Consider the following 24,639-nt stretch of genomic DNA (forward strand, 5'->3'; position numbering starts at 1 on the left):
TTAGGGCAGATCTTGAAATAATCTTTGTGATGATGAATGCCATGCCATTCCTCTTCAAACTGTCATTCCTGGCATAGTAGATCATATGGTTGTCTGGTTCAAAATGGCCAAAACCAGTCCATTTCAGCTCACTAATGCCTAGGATATCAATCTTTATGCATTCCATTTTATTTTTGACAACTCCAATTATCCTAGATTCATACTTCATACATTCTATGTTCCAATTATTAATGGATGTTTGGAGCTGTTTCTCCTCAATTTGAGTCGTGTCACCTCAGCAAATGGAGGTCCTGAAAGCTTTACTTTATCCATATCAGTAAGGTTGTTTCTACTCTGATGATGCAGCTCTTTCCCAGTAGTATTTTGAGCACCTTCTGCCCTAAGTGCCTCGTCTTCCTGTACTGTATCAGACAGTGTTTCTGGGCTATTCATATAATTGCCTAGTAATATAACAGACAGTGTTTCTCTGCTATTCATAAGGTTTTCCCTAGTCAATTCTTTGAGAAGTGGATGGCCTCTTCCTTCTTCCTAGTCTGTCTCAGTCTGCAAACCACGTTGAAACCTGTGAACCATGTGCAACCCCGCTGGCATTTAAAATACCAGTGGCACAGCCTCAGGCCTCACAACAACATGCCACCAGAGCACGACAAATCAACAGACAAGTTTGTCTCCCTTCGAAACCTCTCCACCCTCCCCTTACCTGGATCCCTGCCACTTGCTTGCTCTGTCCTGGACGTCCTGGCTTTCCTTTCCTTTCCACTTTTCCTGCTGCTTGGGGTTGGGGCCTCAGTCCCTCCCCTTAACTGGATCCCTCTACCACTTGCTCGCTCTGTCCTGGACATCTGCATACTGCAGGTTGTTAATGACTCTCCCTCCAATCCTGATGCTGCATTCTTCTTCACATAGTCCAGCTTCTCAGATCATTTGCTTAGCATACAGATTGAACAAGTATGAGGAAAGATACAACCCTAATACACTCTCTTCCTGATTTTACACCATGCACTATATCCCCCTGTTTTGTTCAAATGACAGTCTCCTGGTCTATGTACAGGTTCCCCATGAGCAAACTTAAGTGTTCTGGAATTCCCATTCTTCTCAATGTTATCCATAATTTGCTATGATCCACACAGTCTAATGCATTTGCATAGTCAATAAAATAAAAGTAAACATCTTTTTGGTATTCCTTGTTCTGAGCCAAGATCCAGCTGACATCAGCAATGATAGCCTCCATTCCACATTCTCCTGTGAATCCAGCCTACATGTCTGCAAGTTACTGGTCAATAAACTGCTACAACAGTACTTGAATTATCTTAAGCAAGATTTTACTTGTGTGTGATACTAATGATATGGTTCAATAATTTCCACATTCTGTGGAATAACCTTTCTTTGGAATGGGTACAAATATGGATCTCTTCCAGTCAGTTGGCCAGGTCTTCCAAATATTTTGGCATATATGAGCACAATATCTGTTTGTTGAAACATCTCAATGGCTATTCCGTCAATTCCTGGAGGCTTGTTCTTCCAATTCCTTCAGTGCAGCTTCAAATTCTTACTTCAATATCATTGCTTCTTGATCATATGCCACCTTCTGAAATGGATGAACACTGACCAATTCTTTTTGGTATAGTGACTCTGTGTATTACTTCCATCTTCTTCTGATGATTCCTGCATCATTCAATATTTTGTCCATAGAATCTTTCAATACTGCCAACTCAAGGCTTGAATTTTCTCTTCAGTTCTTTCAGCTTGAGAAATGCCGAGTGTGTTCTTCCCTATTGGTTTTCTAACTCCAGGTCTTCGCACATTTCATTATAGTAATTTGCTTTGTCTTCTCAAGCTGCTCTTTGAAATCTTCTGCTCAACTCTTTTATTTTGCCATTTTGTTGTGGTTATGTTTGTGTGTAAACTTGGCTGGGCCTGGTTGAGTGGCTAGGCAGCTGGTGGTAGTTATTCCCCATGATGAGACTGGCAATCAATCCATGGTGGGATCTACCACAAGCAGCTGAGTAGCTGCTTTGGGTATGTGGTCTGCTTGCCATATATAAGAAGCAGCTTTGGGAATGGTTTCTAGCATATGGCAAACTTGGGCCCTGCATGAAGTCATGTCATTGTTCAGCAGCCTGCCATGCTCTGCCAACATTGGGACTTACAATGGACTTGAATTAATGGCCTGCCATGTGGTTTGGTAACATCGGGACTATGCTGTTTTATTTGTCGACCTTGGGCTGGGTAGCCTCAGCTGCCAGCATCTGTCTGAGTGAAGAAATGCCTCTAGCTTCAATGAGCCGGGAGCAAGAGGCAGAGCTGAAGCCCACGGTCGAGGGGCTTTCATACAGACCCTAGTGCCTGGCACTTTGAACTCAGACTTCTAGCCTCCTGAACTGCGAGAGAATAACCTCCTGTTTGTTAAGGCCATCTCACTTGTGGTATATTCTTATCAGAGCGGCACTAGGTATCCAGAACACATTTCTTCCATTTGTTTAGCTACTCTCCCTTCAAAAGCAAGTTTCAGAACCTCTTGTGACATCCATTTTGGTCTTTTCTTCCTTTCCCATCTTTTAAATGACCTTTTGCTTTCTTCATGGATGATGTCCTTGATGTCATCCCTCAATTCATCTGGTTTTTGGTCACTGGTGTCCAGTGCATCAAATCTATTCCTTAGATGATCTCTAAATTCAAGTGGGATATAATCAAGGTCTTATTTTGGCTCTTGTGGACTTGTTTTAATTGTCCCCAGCAGTTGATGGTCTGTTCCACAGTCAGCTCCTGGCTTTGTTTTGGCTGAAGATATTGAGCTTCTCCATCCCTTCTTGCCAGAGATATAGTTGAACTGATTCCTGTGTATTCCATCTGGCAAAATCCCCATGTATAACTGCCATTTATGTTGTTGAAAAAATGTATTTGCAATGAATAAGTCATTGCAAAATTCTATCATGCAATCTCCAGTGTCATTTCTATCACCAAGGTCCTATTTTCCAACTACTTGTGATTCTTCCTTCTTTCCAGCTTCTGCATTTCAATCACCAGTGATAATCAACACATCTCGATTGCATGTTTGGTCAATTTCAGGCTGCAGAAGTTAGTAAAAATCTTCAATTTCCTCATCATTGTCCTTGGTAGTTGGTGAGTAAATTTGAATAACAGTCGTATTAACTGGTCTTCCTTGTAGGCATATGGATATTATACCATCACTGGCAGCATTGTACTTCAGGATAGATCTTGTAACAGTCTTTGTAACATTGAACACCACACCATTCCTCTTCAATTTGTCATTCCCAGCATAGTATATCATATGGTTGTCTGATTCAAAATAGCCAAAACCAGCTGGATGTTTGCAGCTGATTCTTCCCATTTTGCATCATGCCACATTGGCAAATGGAGGTCCTTAAAGTTTTACTCCATCCATTCATCAAGATCAACAATGCTTTTAAGAGGCAACTCTTCCCCAGTCGCATTTTAAGTGCCTTCTGATCTGAGGGTCTCCTCTCCTGGTACTATACTGGACAATGTTTCAGGACTATTCATAAAGTTTTCCAGTAATATATCAGAGTGTTTCACTGCTATTCATAAGGTTTTTCCTGGCCAATTCTTTGAGAAGTTGATGGCCCCTTCTTTCATCCAAGTCTGTCTTAGTCTGGAAGCTCCGCTAAAACCTGTACACCATGGATGACCCTGCTGGTATTTGAAATATTGGTAGCACAGCCTCCAGCCTCACAGCAACACACAAGCCACCACAGTACAACAAACTGACAGATGAGTGGTGCTAAGTATATCCACCCTGAATTTAGAGACCATTTGAAGAACAGACTTGGAGCATTGAACACCAATGACCAAAGACCAGACAAGTTGTAGGATAACAAGGATATCATACACGAAGAAATAAAAAGGTCACTTAAAAGACAGGAAAGGAAGAAAAGACCAAAATGGATGTCAGAAGAAACTCTGAAACTTGTTTTTGAAAGGAGAGTAACTAAAGTGAATGGAAGAAATGATGACACAAAAGAACTGAATATAAGATTTCAAATGGCAGCTCAAGATGACAAAATGAAATATTATAAAGAAATGTACAAAGACCTGGAGATAGAAAATCAAAGGGGAAGGCATTGCTCAAGCTAAAAGAACTGAAGAAAAATGCAAGCTTCAAGTTGCAATATTGAAGCATTCTAACAGCAAGATATTGAATCATGCAGGAAGCACCAAAAGAAGATGGAAAGAATACACAGAGTCACTGTACCTGAAAGAACTGGCTGATGTTCAGCTATTTCAGGAGGGTATATATGATCAAGAACCAATGTCTATTGAAGAAAGAAGTGCAAGCTTCACTGAGGAATTGGCAAAAAACAAGGCTCCAAGAATTTATGGAATACCCATTGAGATGTTCCAACAAGTTTAAGCACTGGAGGTGCTTACTCATCTATGCCAAGAAATTTGTAAGACAAATTGACCAACTCACTGAAGAGATTGATATTTGTGCCCATTTCATAGAAAGGTGACCATCAGAAAGCAGAAATTATCGAACCATATCATTAATATCACATGCAAATGAAATTTTGCTGAAGAGAATTCAAAAAAGGTTGCAGCGGTATATTGACAGGGAAATGCCAGAAATTCAAGCTGGATTCATAAGAAGTTATGGAATGAGGGATATCACTGCTGATGTCAGATGGATCTGGCTGAAAGCAAAGAATACCAGAAAGATGTTTACTTGTGTTTTATTGACTATACAAAGGCATTCAACTGCATGGATTATAATAAATTATGGATAACACTGCAAAGAATGGGAATTCCAGAACACTTAATTGTCCTCATGAGGAACACTTAATTGTGCTCATGAGGAACCTTTACATAGACCAAAAGGCAGTCATTTGTACAAGAAAAAGGGATACTACATGCTTTAACGGGAGCTCTGGTAGCTTAGTGCCTAAGGCACTTGACTGCTAACCAGAAGGCTGGCGGTTCACACCCACCAGCCACTCCTCGGAAGGAAGGTTGGGCAATCCTACTTCTGTAGTGATACTGCCTCGGAAACCCAAGGAGGGGTCACTATGAGTCAGGCCGACTCGACAGCAAATAACAACAACAACAACAACACATGGTTTAAAATCAGGAAATGTGTGCATCATTGTTGTATCTTTTCACCACACTTATACAATCTATTTGCTGAGCAAATAATCAGAGTAGACAGATTACATGAAGAAGAACGTGGCATGAGGATCAGAGGAAGTCTTTAACAACCTGGGATATGCAGATGACACAACCTTCCTTGCTGAAAACGAGTAAGACTTGAAGCACTTACTGATGAAGATCAAAGACTACAGCCTTCAGTATGGATTATACCTCAACATCAAGAAAACAAAAATCCTCACCACTGGACCAATAAGCAACATCTTGATAAATGGAGAAAGACTGAAGTTGTCCAGGATTTCATTTTACTTGGATTCACAATCAACATCCACGGAAGCAGCAATCAAGAAATCAAATAACATAGTACATTGGGCAAATATGCTAATATAAGACCTCTTTAAAGTATTTTGAGAACCAGGATGTCACTCTGAAGACTAAGCTGCACCTAACCCATGTCATGGTATTTTAAACAGCTTATATGCATATGAGAGCTGGACAATGAATAATGATAATCACAGATTTAATGCTTTTGAATTGTGTTGGTGAAGAATACTTAAAATACCATGGTCTCCTAGAAGAACGAACAAATGTATCTTAGAGAAAGTACAGTCAGAATGCTCTCTGGAAGCAAGAATGGCCAGACTTCATCTCATATTTTGGTCATATTGTCAGAAGGGATCAGTCCCTAGAGAAGGATATCATGCTGGGTAGGGTAGAGGGTTAGTGAAAAAGGAGACGACCTTCAACAAGATGGACTGACACAGTGGCTGGACTGACGTGCTCAAGCATAACAATGTTTGTGAGGATGGAGCAGGACTGGGAAGCGTTTTGTTCTGTTGTACTTGGGGTTGCTATGAGTTGGAACTGACTCAACGGTACCAAGCAACAACAAAATGTACGTCTTCCTACTGTAACATACCTAAAATCAAGGTATGTCTTAAAACCACTGTGGGCCAAGCAGCAGTCTAGTTGTCATGGATTTTGCATGTGTAAACGTTAGAAAGCAAACATAAAACTTGGAAAATGAATGTCAGTAGCTTGGAAGAATATCTTGGAAACAGTTGAGGGGTCACTCTTTCAGTCCTTCACAATCAAGACTGTTGGAGTCGCAAAATTACTAGATTTACATATCAATAGAGAGTTCTGGTAGTGCCTAAGGAATCTGACTGCTAACCAGAAAGTTGGTAGTTCAAACCCACCAGCCACTCCTTGGAAGGAAGGTTGGGCAATCTATTCCCATATGATACCACCTCAGAAACCCAAGGAGGGGTCCCTATGGGTGGGATCTGACTCGACGGCAGTGAGTTTGAAAGTGAGACATATCAATAATTGTAAAAGTGACTTACAGGCCTAACATCACTGGCTCTTAGCATTTTTTAGATTCTGAAATGTGGCATCACAACATTCTTAACAGCACAAAAACAATGCTGTGTGGGAAAACATGGGCCTCAACAATGCTCAGTAAATCATTTGGGAAAATGCAAAAGGGTTTTAGAAATATTTAACTAGCTTCTATGTTCCTTCTAATTTATGTACTAGTTGGATATAAGATTAAAATCTTTCTCTAGCTCTATATAAATGGTCTAGTCTTATGAAATAAAAAAACACAAGTAACAGGAAAACTTCACATTAAAAAAGTATATCTACTACACTGCTTAGTATAGTAGAAAATAATAATGTATCTTAAAATGGACAAAATACAATCTACTTGCAACTTAGAGAAATACAAAACATTTTTGCTTAGTTTTATTAAAAAATTGTGTTTGTAGTGCTACCTGTAAACCACAGCATCCTACAGCATTCATTATGGAGGCATTGTGAATAACTCGGTAAGGGATCCCTCTCTTCGCTGCCCTCAGAACAAGATCGCTGTGTGTTGTAGCCCTGTGGTGAGAAAAGACCAGGTTAGATTAAAGTAACCAAGATTATGAGTTTTTAAGACAGTAAAGCTACAATATTTTATGAGTTCAAGTCAATCAAAGTGTCAAGAGCTCTGCTCTTAAATTCTGCTAGGCACCTGCACAAGACTTTCATCTGGGCTTTTGGTGAGAAAAATTTAAGCCTACATATGCCCTTCACAGTGTTAAATTCCAGCTTAACAGTATTAAAGTAGCCTTGGCAGCTACTGAAAAGGAAGTTTCACTTGTTCTTTCTTCCTGTTAATACCTGTAAATGACATCTGTAGAATAAAATTCATCAACTGAACTCGAGCATCAGTTCTCACACTTTTTGGTCTCAAGGCCCCTTTAAACTCTTAACATTACTGAGTAACCACAAAAGCTTTTGTTTATGTGGGTTATATCTATTGATACTTACTGGATTCTATATTAAAACCAAGAAATTTCTTAAAAATTTAAAAAGAAATGTATTAACACAAATAACTTTTTTTAACGAAAAGTAACTACATTTTTCAAAACAAAAAACCTTAGTGAGAGGAGTACAACTTCTCCTCACTTATCAACTATCTCGTTATCCAACATTTCACATTTATGACAATAGTAAAAAATCTACTATCCAACAATTTTGTGCATTAATGATGTATGTCTGGCAATAATGAACACTGAGCTGCAAGGTGAGAGTGACACTGGCTGTGATGATTAAAGTTATGTGCTAACTTGGCTGGGCTGATTCTCAGTGGTTTGGCAGTTATATAATGATGAAATTTTGCAGTTAATGTAATGATGTAATTTTGAAATTCTGTCATGATGTAGTCATCCTCCATTTTGTCTTCTGATGTGGTCATCCTCCATTTTCACATAACATGAGTTTTCATATAATGTCCTGGTCTTTGGAACTTAACCATGTCAATGAGTGAGGACTGAGTGTTTTACAGTTTTACAAGTATCTTTAATGTCTGGCTTTATAGAATACATCTGAACTCTATTCTGTGCTATATTTAATCTGTTACAATAACATATCATACAATCCCTGGAAACTTTACAGTATAATACTCATAAGATAATAATAGGAAGACATGTAACATTTCTTGTTATATAGATAGTTTTTATGTCCTGTACCTGGTGAAAGGGTCTTAGGGAACCCAGAGGTCCCTCTGAGAAGAAATGCTGTAGAATTCTAAACTGTTTCCTACCTAGACCTACTCCTGTATTTCTGCTCTATTTTAAAGGCTTTCTTCTGAAATACAGTAAGGCAGAACATATAGAACATTTTTACAGCCTGTCAGGTTTTCAGTCTTTATATTAGAGTTCTATCCAATACAATCCTAGATGGATTTTACGTTTGTCTAACAGTCATTTCCTTCACAACTTTTCAATCTGGTGATTAGTATATATAGATATGCACGCACATATTATATGAAAGCACATATTCTGCCTGCCGCCTTTCCTTAGGAGTTCTGGTGGCATAATACATCTGACTGCTAACCAGTCACTTCTCAGAAGGAAGACTGGGCAATCTACTTCTGTAGAGATACTGCCTCAGAAACCCATGGAGGAGTCACTATGAGTTGGAATTGCCTCAGTGGCAGTAAGTTTGTTTTAGATAAATCTAAACGGCTATAATTAAGTAGATTGAGGTAGAGAGAGAATATCTGTAAATATAAATATGAATACTATGAAATATAACCCTAGATCAATTTAGAATTACAGGCAGTCTTCAGGTTACAAATTAGATCTATTCTTAAATCTTCCTTTAAGTTCAATTTGAAGGTTAAGTCAGAACACTAATGTAAAGCTAAAAAGCATATTACACTGATTTTAATAGTCTGACCAAATTATCAATAGACTTTCCATTTCGATAATTAAATCACTGTGTTCCTTAGTAATATTTGTAGCTTTCACTGGGATACAGCCTTCCAAATGTACCATTATCCTCATTTTATCCTTTAAATTGACTGACTGTAGTGTAATCCTTTTCCAATGACCGATGGTGTTTCACCTCTTTCTGACTGCTTTATTATTCACACTTTATTTTCAATCATGATTGTTTTCCTTTTTTTTTTTTTTTTGATACTTCACTAGCACTTGCCTTAGATTTATTTTTTGTAGGCATAACTACAAGAGTAAATAAGAGGAAAATTTAAGCCAAACAGAGTTTCATACCTACCAGGGTGTTAACAGCAATGTGATCTGATGAAGTGGATGTCATTCTCCTTCCTGAATTTGATGAACTGAAGCTGTACAATGCTTCATGTGTGTCACAAAGTTATGCATGTGCTCATTATCACAGACCATTTTATTTGACTTAAACTTTTAATATAATAAGCTTTAGAGCAGTTTGTTCTTAAGGATAAGTTGTCCATTAATCAGATGCTCTTAACTCAAGACTTACTGTACACATTATTAAAAGGACTTTTTCCCTCTTGATAAAAACTCCCAGCCCTACTGGGGAATGAAACATTAGCATGTTTGAGAAACTACACATAAACAAGCAGAACCTGTCAACTGGTCAATGCATACCAAGTAGGAAGATCAAGGGCTTTCACCCCATGAGGCAGGCAGACACAGATTAACAAGCGCTCACCAGGGAAGCCTGTTTCTAATCACACACATAAAATAAAAACTAGTATGAAAAAAAAGCATTAATTTTATTTAAAAAAGGGTATGAATGCCAGTTGTAAAGAATGTTTTTAATACCACCTTCAACAGAATTTTACTACTTAACTTGAGAATAAGGAAAACTAAACGAGTCATCTGCTGAGTTGTTTAAATAGATGGACAGAAAGAAAAATTGGTTTAAAATTATCTCTATCACAAGTTCATTTAAAATGACCAGATGTGGTTGGTATACTATTAAGATTCAATGACTTGGCAATGTGATTAAATTTTGTGAAACTGCCATAAATGTGATTTAAATAAATCCCTCAGATTTCAACAATTAAAAAAAAAAAGTAATAAAATTGATTTTTTATCATGATTATCTACATCATATTGTTTCATTAAAAAGAAAACACTGGTTTGAAAGAGGGGCTTAAACTATTATATTGAACACTCCTTCCAGTCTACAGCTTATGAAAATGCTTCATTTATGGTGACTGGGAAATGCGTATTTATGTATGTGTGTATGAGTGTGTTTGTACACATATACATATGACTTTGGTAAAGCCACATGCTGAGAAATAGTAAGAAATCTCTTAAAAATGTGTTACTGGAAATTACTTTAAATGAAATTTCAGAAGAGAATTAATAAAGTACATAAAGATGACCTACTAAAACATACAAGACTTGGCGTGTTTATTTAAACTTTATTTTATAATAATATTAGGTTGTGGGTATAGTACTACAATTTGACACACGTATGGCTGATGTTCTAAATATTCACCAATCCTTGCAACTACATGGTGAGGTGATGTTCTCATTAACTAATGAGAGCACTGTAAATTGGTACAATCCTGTTGAAAAGTAATTTGACAATATGCTTTAAGAGCTAGAAAATGACTACATCCACAACCTTTCATTTTTTTGATCTCATAAACTTATTTTGAAGAATCTAACTAAGGAAACAATGAAAAATGTGGGGATGAATAAGAAGGAAAAAAGGGAAAAGGATCATATACATTAATCTTTACTTGGCAGTTTTATTTATACTAGAGGGAAAAAAAGGACTAATGATAATAATGGCTGACATTTATTTGACAGTTAGTAGATGCCAAGTAGTGTTCAAATGCACAATATATGGAATAGAAGCAATCAAATGGCCTGCATTAAGGCACAGGAGATAGGTGAATAATCATACATTTTTCACGTGTGTGCTACTGGAGCAAAAGGCATATAATATACTGATAAAAAATTATGTGCTCATTTAATATAAAATATATATCGTTAAGAATATATTCAAACACAGAATGTAATAACAAATATAACCATTGTTAAAACAAGTATGTTTAATAAAGACCTTGTTCAACTCCTCCATCTGGAGTTGAATGCTTGAGACTGCTCTCTCTCTCTCATGCCTGAGTCAGATCTATTGATGTAGTATTTTTTTAGAGTAATTTTCATTATGTGATCAACTTCAACATCCTTTTCAATAATTGGATTAAAGGGCAAAGATGAGAACTACATCAACTAGTTATGACTTTTAATTACCTACCTCAAGAAAATTAAGACTGAGACTATTAAATAATTTTTTCTGCTTTTCTTAAATTTTCATTCAAAATTGTAGAAAAGGGCTTACAATGAAAAAAAAAAGACTTATTTTTTTCCTTGTTCTATATAAGGAAGAATGTGCATGCTTTGTTGCATTCCACAGTTCCTTCCTGGATTATCCATCTAGTCTACTCAAACTGTAATTCTTCAAGACCCAATTAAAGTTACATATTCCTTACTACCCAGTCTCCAACTACTACATCCTGACAGCAATCCTGCAAGTAAATAAAAATAACTACATACAGTAAATATTACTTAAATGTGAGTCTGAATGCCAGGTTATACATGACCAGTCACTGACAAAGAACAAATTAATTGTCCTTTGTCAGAGAAAGAGTTCAAAAATAACGTACTTACTCCTAAATAAAATAAAGGAGGATTCATGGAAGAAGTGTCATCCTAAACAATCTATTATTTTACTCCTCATCCACTCCACAATTCCCAACTACTGGACCCTTATCTAGACCCAGCTTGAGTACCAACTCTTCTATCAAGTCACTACTGATTAAGTCCATTATTCTCTTCTCCTGGCTTCAGTGACAAAATACTTTCTTGGTTTTCCTCCTCTTCTGGCTCATCCTCCTATACTAGATAGACCATGAAATAAATGCTGGAGCTTTTTGCTATGTCTTTTTCTCTCACCCATCTTCTCTCCTAAGGTGATTCCCTCTGTTCTTCTGGCTTTAAATACCAACTATATACTGATGATTACCAAAGCCATACCCTAGGATAAGGCTCCCTTGAGCTACAGAAGCAATTATCTAACTGCCTACCTGACATCTACAACTTAAACTTTTTCCAGAACCAATTCTTATTTTTCCTAATTCTGTTCCCTGTTGGTTTTCATCATTTAAATAAGTGGCATCATCAATTACTCAGTTACTAAAGCTAGAATCTGGGAAGCTAAATGTACTTTCCTTTCACTCATCTACTACATCCATCCTGGCATTTCTCCCTCCTAAATCCATCATCCCCTGTGTACCAGAGTAGAACTGTACTCCCCAGGATTTTCAATACCTAAATTTTCAGAAGCAGATTGCCAGGCCTTGTTTCTGATGTGCCTCTAGACGGATTAACTGCCAGCCTTTCAGTTAGCAGCTGAGTGTGGTTTGTATCACTAAGGCAGATAAATATACCCCAACCTGATTTTCTCTCTCTTCCACTACAGCCATTCTTGCCTCCTTAAAATCCATTCATCCATGCATTTAGAGTGATGTTTTCAAAATATCAAAGAAAGAATCCAATTGTGATTATTTCCAGCTTAAGATTCTCTAGGTTTATTACTGTACTTGAAATAAAATCCCTATTCCTTCCAAGTCCCTATGTGGTCTGGCTTCCGCCCACTTCTACAACTTTTTCTCATGCTCTTCTCGCCCTCATTCATTATGCTCCAGGAACCCTGGCCTTTCAGTTCCTCAAAAACATTCCTCCAATTCCCTCTGCTCTTCTCTCCTGATATTCCTCTTCATTCTTCAGATACCAGCTAAAATGTCACCTCCACGGAATGTCTTTTCCCTATGACTGTATAAATAAGTCTCTTCTTGTTATTCTCTGTATTTTTTTTCATTTACACACTTATCAAAATTTAGTATTTTTTCCTTTGTCTAATGACAGCTTTCCCCAATAAACTGAAACCCATGTTTTATCATCCAGTGTATACCCAGCATACAGGACTGCCTAAATGAGAAACGTATACAAAAGACATTTGTTAAATGGATAAATATCAGTCCAAGATATGCCTAGTCTTTCTTTCTTTGTAACCTTAGGCAAAGTACTCAACAATTCTTTATATTAAATTAGTATCTACCATACTCCAAGTTTTGCAAAGGACACTAAGGTGACAGAAATGTCAGGGGTACACAAATCTAGAGGAAGAGTACATCCATATATTTATAAAAAAGTAGTTGTGAGGCACTATATAAAAAATATTATGAATGATACTCATCATCAGTTAAAGGGAGGGCATAACTTCTGATTGAGGTAATTAGGGAGTAAATCATGGAGAATGAGATGTGTGAGCTGGGCTTTGAAAGATGAGTAGGGTTCTGACAGGGTAGAGAAAGAGCATTACAGATAAAAGAAATAGTTTAAATAAAGCTGAAAGGTGACAAAGCCTGATGATCATAATCCAGCAAACAGAATGGTAAGAGTTAGCACAGCAGTGATAGGGCATAAGGTGGAAGGGTAAGTTGGTCAGTGTTTTTAATATCTGGTCAATAATGGAGGTAACAGTTCTCTTTTGTGAACCCAAATGAGAGTTTCAAATTGTGGGTTTACAAGTATGAATTTGACCACAGCATAGGTAATGAGTTAAGAGTCTGTACGTGGACCAGGCAAAATACTACTCTATTAGACCAGTTGTACAACAAGAGCTTGAATTAGGTAGAATGGTGGCAAAGAATATAAAAAGACGGAAAGAATATAAAAAAAACTTGGCAAAACAAAAGTCTGTAACAGTGCTTCTCAAATTATCTGTGATGAAAGGATAATATTTTTTTTAAGTTCTAAATTGCAATAGAACAATAGTTTTGGAAAATGCAATACAAATGAATTATTAGAAAAATAAAATACAAAATAATATAAAATAAACCCCCAATTTCTTACTACTAGATTCAACAGACATAAAATTACTCTTTAAAAATGCTAGAAGTTTGTAAGTGTTTACTCTCAATTTTGAACCTATCTCAACATGAACTGGTAATGATCCGCAAACCATTCTTTGGCATAAACCAAAAACCACACTTACTGCTGTCAAGTTGGTCCCGATTCATAGCAACCCTTCTTTGGGTTTCTGAGGCAGTATCTCTAGAGAAGTAGATTGCCCAGTCTTCCTTCCAAGGAGTGGCTGATGGGTTTGAACCGCCAGCCTTCTAGTTAGCAGTCAAATGCCATAGGCACTACACCACCAGAGATGGTTTTTAGACTTTGTTACTCATTGGATACCAGGAAAGTCAAAAGTGATCTGAGATTTCTTATCTAGGTATCTACAAGAACCATCAAGTTGGGAAGTTTGGTCAGAGAAGGTGTCACTGTAGAAACCATGGACTTTAGTTCAATGAATCAGTGCAATAATGAGAAAACCCTACCAGAGACCCAAGACATTTCTATTAATGATTTTTCATTTGCCCTTATTTTATGTTACTATCTTATGGCTAAAAAAAAGAAAGTAGGTACTGCTAATTTGAGGAAGTCTCACTTTTATAAAAAACAATGTCAGAGGCTACCACAAATTATTAAAATATTTAAAAATGTGTGATTATCAAATGTCATTTGCAACCAAGTATAATGATTCACAACAATGATTCACAATTTTTGACTCCTTCTATTGATATAAATTACTTTCTCTTACCAGACACATATATATGTATCTTCATTCTTTTGAGAAAACATCCTTGGTGGTAAGCTTACAGTGATTTAATTGTCCTTATGTTTCTTAAATTTGTGACATAAATCTTGAGTCACCAGCTGGAGACAAAGAACTATTCTGTTTGACTTGACATTAGAGATTGATGATGCTTGACTGGACAAGTAGAAGCCTATCTTTTTGGTAATGAGGAAGACCAGAGCTCCCAATGGACATAAGAAATCAAAATCAGAGGCTTAATAAACAGATAAATTCAAGGCAGTATTGCCAGATACTACATATTTAAAAAGTGAGAAAGAAAAAGCCTAGGATAAAGGAAGCAGAATATGCTCACAATTATATGTAGTACACGGAAGGTATGACTTTTGATAATAACCTATTTAATAATGATATACTACTTAAGTCATTTGATGCCCTAAGTGACCTTCTAAAAGAATAGCAGAAACAATGTTACAAACTTTAGAGTCTATACTTGATAACTCATGTGGTGATACATAAGTGATAATTTCTTTAGCAAGCAGATTTTCTTCATTAATTGCAAAGATAAAAGAACATTTAAACTATGAAGGTTTAGACAGGTTCTAGGTAAAAAAAGTCTTTTATCAGGATCTTGCAGGTGAAAGAACGTTTTTAATGCAACAGATTAATTTTCATTGATTAAAATAAGTAAATGAATTAAAACTCAAATATGCTTTGACTTACCCAAAGGGATCACCAACCACAAGGAATGCAACATCACTGAGGTCAGCATCCTTTAAAATATTATCTGCTTTTTGTTCTACTTCTTCTCTATCAGCGAGAATCAATTTTCTTCCGTAAAACTCCTCCTAGAGATTTAAGTTCAGTATCAAAAAGAGACAGCAGGTGACCATTTCAACACACAGAAAAACAATCTTTGTCTGGGTCTGGTGGAAATCTTGGCAACCTTCCAAATACAGATCACTGAATACAATTCATCAGTGAGCTAGTACTCTATATCATGTTGCAATTAAACTCTGTCTTTGGGGCTATCTTAATATCCCAAGAGAAGGCAGACCTCTTAACATCTGAGGCTGTTTGCATTTTAAATTTACTTCTAAATGTACTTCTAACAGACCAAGCAGAACACAGTAAGAAGAACAGAGAATACATATGTATGAACCTTAATTCAGAAGCAAAATAATGCAGAATAAACATATTTTAATAACTGTAGACATATATGACAGGGTTTTATTAAATTTCCTATGGGAAAATCTATAGGACCTTGCTAAAACAAAAGCCAACTTCATTGGAAAATAATAGAAAATTAACATTTAGTTGTTTAAGGAACCATTGGGCATTTTTGCATAATACCAAGAAAGACTAATTTAAAAGTGTATTCCTAGGTCCTGCTAAAAAAGCAGAATTGCAGGGGGGCAAAGAATTCTAAATACATATGAAATCTCCATAAACACTACTTTGCAAATTAATCCCCTGAATCGCAAATCTAAAGAAAAAATCCAGCAGGCAAAACTTAACTGGAGCAGCATCATATATATAATGAGAGAGTGAGCTAGTGTGCTAGTTATGCAAGATCATGAATCTTATAACTGATTTCCTGTGGAGTAATCTGCAATTTAAGTACAGAAAAAGTGGATACCTAAATAAAACTATTTCTTACACACTGATTTTGTTTGATTCATTAAAAATTACAATCACTGCTGTCGAAGATTATTTGATACTCAAACAAATGTTTGATATCTATCAAACAAATGAGTAAGCGAACAAATAATTATGCATCCAAAAATAAAGTCTATAGTTCCAACTTTGATAATTATTTCCTAATAAGTAATGAGAGTTTCTGCTTTCTTCATATATGATGTCCTGGATGTTATTCCACAACTCATCTGGTCTTTGGTCATTAGTGTTCAATACATTAAACCTATTCTTGAGATGGACTCTAAATTCAAGAGGGATATAACCCGTGAATCTATGATGGCCTTTACACACACTTCAGGTCTGGAACCAAACTGACCTTTGTGGCTCAACTTTCAGCTAAATGATATATAGGACTATAAGGTGAACAGTAGTACCAGAGAGGTATGCACGCCTTAGAAAATCAACCACACAAGATCAAAGGGTGGCATTTGCCCAGGGAAAAAGCTTGGGAAACAGAAAGGGATAGGAAAGAACAAATAGAAATGGTAATCACAAAGAAGAAGTGGGAAGAATGCTGTTACATCATGGGGACTGCAATCAATGTCACAAAATAAATTATATGTGAATTGTTGAAAGGAAAATAAATTTGCTCTGTAAACCTTCACCCAAATTACAACAATTTAAAAAAGGAACAAGAAGAAGCTATTCAAGCAGCCAACAAAAACATAAAGAAATGCTTGCAATCATTAGCCATTCCAAAAAAAACCAAACTCACCGCCATGGAGTCGAATCCCTCTCATAGTGACCCCTCCTTGGGTTTCCGAGGCGGTATCTCTACGGAAGTAGATTACCCAACCTTCCTTCTGAGGAGTGGCTGGTGGGTTTGAACCGCCAGCCTTCTGGTTAGCAGTCAAATGCCTTAAGCACTACGCCACCAGAGCTCATTAGAGAGATGCAAATCAAAACAATAATGAGATATCATCTCATCCCAGCAATAATAGCTAAGTTCAACAAGATAGAAAACAATGAATGCTGGTAAGGCTGTGGAAAGATGGGATCTCTCATACATTGCTGGTAGGACGGTAAAATGGTACAACCACTGTGGAAAACCATATGGCACTATCTTAAAAAAGTTTGGAAATAGAAATATTTGATCATGCATCCCTACTACTATAAATATATCCTAAAGAGGTGAGATCTGGGATATGAATAGATATATATATATCCATGTTCACTGCAGCACTATTTACAATAGCAAAGAGATGGAAGCAACCTAAGTGCCCATAAAAAGAGGAATGGATAACCAAACTAGGTACACACATATAATGGAATACTATGCAACATTAAAGAATAGCAAAGAATTAGTCATGAATCACCTCATAACATGGATGAACTTGGAGGACATTATGCTGGGTGAAATAAGTCAATTGCAGAAGAACAAATATATTAGTCTATTACTATAAAAAGTCACAGAAAGGTTTACACAGGGAAATTTTGTTGGTTACCAGGAATAGGAGAGCAGAGAAGGGAGGGAAAATTGCTGGATAGATAAGAGACAGGTGTTGATGTTGGTGAAGTGAAACGCAATATAACCAAAGCATGTGACCAATACACCCACATACAATCAGGTGGGATATACTCAAGGTTGTACTTTGGCTCTCATGGACTTGTTTTAGTTTTCTCTGACTTCATCTTGGACTTTTATATGAGTAATTAATGGTCTGTTCCACAGTCAGCCTCTGGCCTTGTTCTGATTTGATTCTGAGTTCCTCCATGTCTCTTTTCACAGATACAGCCTAGTTGATTCTATGTATTCCACCTGGTGAGGTCCACAAGTACTCTTTATGTCACTGAAAAAGACATTTGTACTGAATGTAAAATTCTTGTAAAATTCTATCATGCCACCTCTGGGGTAATTTCTATCACTAACATATTTTCCAAATACTGATCATTTTTCTTTGTTTCTAACTTTTGCATTCAAATCACCAATAATTATCAATGCATCTTGCTTGCATGTTTGGTCAATTTCAGACTGCAAAAGTTGGTAAAAGTCTTTAATTTCTTTATTTTTGGCATTAGTGAGGAGCTCTGCTGGCATAGTGGGTAAGACAGAAGGTCATTGGTTCAAACCACTCCTTGGGAGGAAGATAAGGCAATCTACTTCCATAATTACAGCCTTGGAAACTCAATTGGGATTGCTATGAGTTGAAATCGACTCAATGGCAGTGAGTGTAGTTTAGGTTTTTGGCATTAGTGGTTGGGGCATAAATTTGACTAAACATCCTATTAACTGGTCTTCCTTATATGCATATAGATATTATTCTATTACTGTCAGTGTTGTACTTCCAGCTATATCTTGAAATGTTCTTTTTGACAACGAAAGGGGTACTGTTCCTTTTCAATTTGTCATTCTTGGCATAGTAGACAATATGAACGTCTGATTCAAAATGGCCAACACCAGTCCGTTTTAGCTTGGTAATGCCTAGGACATTGATCTTTATTGTTTTGTTTCTTTTCTTTTCTTCTTTCTTTGACAACTTATTTTCATAGATTTATACTTCATAATTTCACATTCCAGTGACTAGTGGATGTCTGCAGCTGCTTCTTCTCATTTTGAGTTTTGCCCTATCAGCAAATGAAGGTCCCGAAAGATTTACTCCATCTACGTCATTAAGGCCAACTCTACTTTGAGGAGGCAGCTCTTCTACTGTTGCATTTTGAGTGCTTTCCAAACTAAGGGACTCATCTTCCAGCACTATAAAAGGCAATGCTCCGCTGCTATTCATAAGGTTTTCACTGGTAAATTTTTTTGGAAGTAGATCATGAGGTCCTTCTTCTTAGTCTGTAAGCTTCACTGAAACTGTTTACGTAGTTGAGGATTTCATTTTACTTGGATGCACAATCTATGCCTATGGAAGCAGCAGACAAGAAACCAAACAATGTATTGCCCTTAGCAAAAATGCTGCAAAAAATCACTTTAAAGTGTAAAAGAGCAAAGATGTCACTTTGAAGATTAAGGTGTGCCTGACCCAAGTACTTTCAACTGCCTCATAAGCATGTGAAAGTTGTATAGTGAATAAAGAAGACTGAAAGTCAGATGCAGTCTAATTATGGTGTCAGCAAAGAATAATGAACACACCACCATGAACTACCAGAAGAATAAACAAATCTGCCATGAAATAAAGTACAGCCAGAATGCTCCTTAGAAGCAAGAATGGCCATACTTCATCTCATCTACTTTGGTCATGTTGTCAGAAGGGACCAGTCCTTGGAGAAGGTTATTATGCTTGCTAAAATAGAGGGTCAGTGTTAAAGGGCAAGACCCCCAACTAGATGGACTGACACCGTGGCTGCAACAATAAACTCAAGTATAACAAAGATTGTGAGGATGGTACAGCACTGGAAAGTGTTTTTGTCTGCTGTAAATAGGGTCACTGTGCATCAGAACCAACTTGACAGCATCTAACAACAATAAGCTCTATGCGTGATGTTATGAGACAGTGGTGAACAACACATAAAAGACCCCTGGTAGCATAGTGCCTAAGGCACTTGACTGCTAACCAGAAGGCTGGTGGTTCAAACCCACCAGCCACTCCTCAGAAGGAAGGTTGGGCAATCTATTTCCATAGTGATACTGCCTCGGAAACCCAAGGAGGGGTCACTATGACTCGGGTCCGACTCGACGGCACTTAATAACAACAACCACCACCAGCTTTACTGGTTTTGCTTCTCTAGAGAACCCAGATCAACACACTGAGGGAGAGGTAAAAGAAGGAATTAAAGACAAGCAAAAATATATCCAGATAGAGGTAGCCTTGAACAACAAGGCCATCTCATCTTTCAGGCCATTTTCTAAGATTGGAGGGTAGTCATACTCAGATTTGGGCTAAAGACAGATGGAAACTTAGTAAATGTCTTAGCTGCTGACATCATTTTTCTCAGTGTAAAGTCCTTTATGGTCTTCTCTGTCCTTCCTATCTTAATCCACACAAATATACTTAGAAGGCAAGGAAACAGAAGGCATTAGTATCTAGGAGATGGATTCCAGAAAAATAAGGGAAGAACAAACAGGTATGTTAGGAAAAAATGAGTTACTTCAGTGAAGCCCAAGAACAAGCATAGCAAATGCCTTGTGCTTTGCTCCTTCATGCTTTTTTGCTCACAATTATTTCTTCAGCATGGAATACCCTTCCCCTACCATACCTTATTTTTAATAACAATAAGTCTTCCTTTTCCCCTTACCAAATGTTATTTTAATAACAGTAATTGTGATACACTTACACTGGGCTCACGCTGTGGTCAGTCATGGTTCTAAGAATTTAATGCTTATGAATTCATTTAATCTTCACCACAATCTACGAAATAGATACTATTTTTCATCTCATTTACAAATAAGAAACAGAATCATAGAAAAGTTAAGTGACTGTCAAAGCTCACAGACCTAGGTGGTTGTAGAACTTTCTACGTACTACAAATGGAACATATGTATATTATATCACTACCTATGTGACTTGAGGCATGTATCTCAATCTCTCTATGCCTGTAAAATTGGAGCAGTAACTGCAAAGTAATAATAATAAAACATCATACATGAAAAAAGCAAATGGTCATTAAAAAGACAGCAAAGGAAGGACCAAAATGATTTCAGAAGAGATTCTGAAACCTGCTTTTGAACAGAGAGTAGCTGAAGCAAATGGAAGAAATGACGAGATAAAAGAAGTGAACAGAAGATTTCAAAGAGCAGCTTGAGAAAACAAAGTAAAGCTTAATAATGAAATGTGCAGAGATCTGGAGTTACTAAAGCAAAAGAGAAGAACACACACACAGCATTTCGCAAGCTGAAAGAAATGAAGAAAAACTTCTAGCCTCAAGTTGCAATACTAATTGAATGATGCAGGAAGCTTTAAAAGAGGATGGAAGGAAAAGAAAGTCACTATACTAAAAAGAAATGGTCGATGTTCAACTATTTTATGAGGTAGCATATGATCAAGAACCAACGGTACTAAAGGATGAAGTCTATGCTGCACTGAAAGAACTGGTGAAAAACAAGGCTCCAGAAATTCACAGAATACCCACTGAGATGTTCCAACAAGTATAAACACTGGAGGTGCTTACTCGTTTATGACAAGATATGGCATAACTGACTGGAAGGGACTGACATATGTGCTCATTCCAAAGAAAGATCATCCAAAAGAATGTGGAAATTACTAAATATCATTAATATCACATGCAAATAAAATTTTGCTAAAGATACCACAAACAGTTGGAGCAATAAATTGAGAGAAAACTGCCAAAAATTCAAGCTGGATTCAGAAGAGGATATGGAACGAGGGATATCATTGTTGATGTCACATGGATCTTGGCTGAAAGCAAAGAATACCAGATATATGTTTACCTACATTTTACTGACTCTGAAAAGGCATGTGATTGTGTGGATCATAACGAATTATGGGTAACATTGCAAAGAACAGGAATTCCAGAACATTTAATTCTGCTCATGAAGAACTTGTACATAAACTAACAAGCTGCTACTCAAACAGAACAAGGAGATACTGCACGGTTTAAAATCAGGAAGGGTGTGTAACAGGATTATATCCTTTCACCATACTTATTTATTCTGTATGCTGAGCAAATAGTCCGAGGAGCTGAACTATATCAAGATGACTGTGGCATCAGGATTGAAGGAAGACACATTAACAGACTCATGATATGCAGATGGTACAACCATGCTTGCTGAAAGTGAAGATGACTTCAAGCACTTACTGACGAAAATCATCAAAGACTACAGTCGTCACTATGGATTACACCTCAACATAAAGAAAACAAAAATCCTCACAATTAGACCAATATGCAACATCATGATTGATGGAGGAAAGATTGAAGTTGTCAAAGACTGCATTTTACTTGGATCCATAATCAAAACCCATGGAAGCAGGAATAAAGAAATCAGACATCATATTGCACCAGTCAAATGTATTGCAAAAGACTTCTTTAAAGTGTTCAGAAGCAAAGATGTCACTTTGAAGACTAAGGTGTGCCTAACCTAAGCCAAGGTATTTTCAATTGCCTCGTGTACATGTAAATAAGGAAGACCAAAGAATTGAAGCTCTTGAATTGTGGTGTTAGCAAAGAATACTGAAAATATCATGGAAGAAAAAATAAATCTGTCCTGGAGGAAGTGTAGCCAAAATGGTCTTTGGAAGTAATAACAGCTAGACTTCATCTCACCTGCTTTGGTCATATTTTCAGAAGGGATCATTCCCTGGAAAAGGGTATCATGCTTGATAAAGCAGAGAGTCAGCAAAAAAGAAGACCTTCAACAAAATCAACTGACACAATGTTTGCAACAATGGGTGCAAATGTAACAGGGATTATGAGCACAGGGCAGGGCCAGGCAGTGTTTCATTTTGTTGTGCATGGTGTCACTATGAGTTGATGTTGACTTGATGGCATCTAACAACAATGATGTAACAATTCAACATATTAAGCATTTAAAATAGTGCATATTAAGTGTTCTATAAATGTAATGATTATTATTGTAGAGGAACAGATAGTTTAGCACCTTAACAAAGCACACATAATTTAACTGTAGGTGATGTTGTATAAGTAACAACTCTACAAATATATTTCTGGAAGGAAAAAAAAATTACTTAAAAATGTTATAGCAACCAATGCTATACTTCAAATTTGGCTAGCACTCCAAATTTACAATGCATTTTCACATATGTCATCTTAACCCTTAATAAACCTCCAATGTGGTCATTTTATCTATTTTACAAATGAAAAACTGAGGTTCAGAAGTCTGGAAATAATCTCATTAACAAGTACTGTTTCTCAATGCTTTTGTGGCAGACATTAGGCTGAGAACCTTTGAGGTAGGTACTTTTCCCCATTCTACACTTAAGAAATTAAAATTAAGGAACTTGTCCAAGGTCACGTAACTAACATGTGGCAGAGCTAGGACTAAAAGCCAGGTCCAAACTTCCCTCTATGCCATGTTCTGACACTTAACTAAGCTGCTGATTAGCTATTTATCTCTGCTCTCAGATGATTTTTAATTTCATTCTCAATTTCCTTGATCACTGTTTAGAGAAATTATTTCCATCATCTTGAGCTTAAATATTTTGGTTCTGTTCTACAAGTGATGAAAACTGGAGCCAACAGATCAAAGTTGAACAACAGAGACAACTTTTATTTCCATGCAAGACTGATTCAAGCAGCAGTCCTTAAATCCGTAAGATTTTAAAGTAACTTTGAGCTCTGCTGACTTCTCCAGGTTTTGACTTTCAGAGTCCAGAAGACTTGAAATTCTCTAGGTTACCTCTCTATTTTGAAGCTCCTCATGCAGATAATTCTAAAAGCCTCCCCTGTAACACATCTATAAATCTTCCCATTAAGGGCATTCTACCTAGAGTTTGACAATAAACCTAAACTTGACCCTTCTTCCAAATTTACTGAGCCCTTAATGAGAGCCAGCTAAATGTATGATACTGTAACAAATCTCAAGGCTGATTAAGTCTCCATGCTGAATGCATGCAAGTGTATGGGTGTAAGCCTTATTGGAAGGACTATTTAAAGGTAAAATCTCTTTAGATACGACACAGACAGATTACCATTCCCTATGGAATTACTTCAAAGAGGGAAGTTTTCAGCTTAGTTTCTAAATGTATAATCAACTCATTAAGGCTGCACCAGCACTTCAACACTGAACTCAGTAAAGATTTCTCGGCTGTGAAATAAAGCCAAGTTTTGATAACTATCCCCAAGAGTATGAATTAACTTTTCCTTTCCTATTTACTGAAGAAAATCACACAATTAGACTTGTAAAGCAGAGCAAAACAACCTTTTCAAGTTATTTGGTCAGTGGGTATTTCCAGTCTTGTACTTTTCAGATCCTTAATGAGGAGGGAGTGTAAAGAGTTTAAACAGGCAGAGGTGAAATTTTGTTCAGCTTACTGTAAAAAAATCAGACGTTAGCTTTCTTCCTTGAAGGCTGGGATATCTTAAGCACCTACCAGGGCTTCCTTCCCTACAGTCAGGACTGAGGTGTAGGCCTCCAGATACACTCGACTGCAACGCTTTACAACTTCCAGACCCTTGACTGTGATGTCCTTGGCATCTCCCAGGCCCAATCCGATCAAGTAAAGCATTTTACACTCGGAGGGAAACTGTAGGATAAAGTGAACAGGAAAGTCAAATGTCAGCTGCACCAAGGATGCTTATAATTAGCGACGAACGCGAAAACGAAAACCAAAGTAGCACAAGGAGGGCACCATATCTCAGGCAAGTACTGAGTGAGGCTTAGAGAACGTCATTCCACGCCTCTTGAGGCTAGAATAAGTGTTTTTAACAACCTTACTCAACTTTTTTCTCTTATTATCCAAGCTTGGGGGCAGCCATTTACCCGCTAAGAGAATCGTAGCTAGTTTC

The 24,639-nt window shown here is 37.0% G+C and overlaps 1 protein-coding gene across 1 annotated transcript in view; it reads right to left on the minus strand.

Moving 5' to 3' along the window:
* Positions 1-24,359, minus strand: part of DPH5 (diphthamide biosynthesis 5) — a 60,154-nt gene extending 35,795 nt beyond the window's left edge. The window contains exons 1-3 of the mRNA XM_007936110.2: positions 24,225-24,359; positions 15,295-15,419; positions 6,900-7,008 (exon numbers count right to left, since the gene is read on the minus strand). Coding sequence (XP_007934301.1) covers positions 6,900-7,008; positions 15,295-15,419; positions 24,225-24,359 — 369 coding nt within the window. The remainder of the gene's footprint in view (positions 1-6,899; positions 7,009-15,294; positions 15,420-24,224) is intronic.
* Positions 24,360-24,639: the final 280 nt, after the last annotated feature.

Source organism: Orycteropus afer, unplaced genomic scaffold, assembly GCF_000298275.1.
Source record: "Orycteropus afer afer isolate SDZICR_OR568_19922 unplaced genomic scaffold, OryAfe1.0 scaffold00033, whole genome shotgun sequence".
NCBI lineage: Eukaryota > Metazoa > Chordata > Mammalia > Tubulidentata > Orycteropodidae > Orycteropus > Orycteropus afer.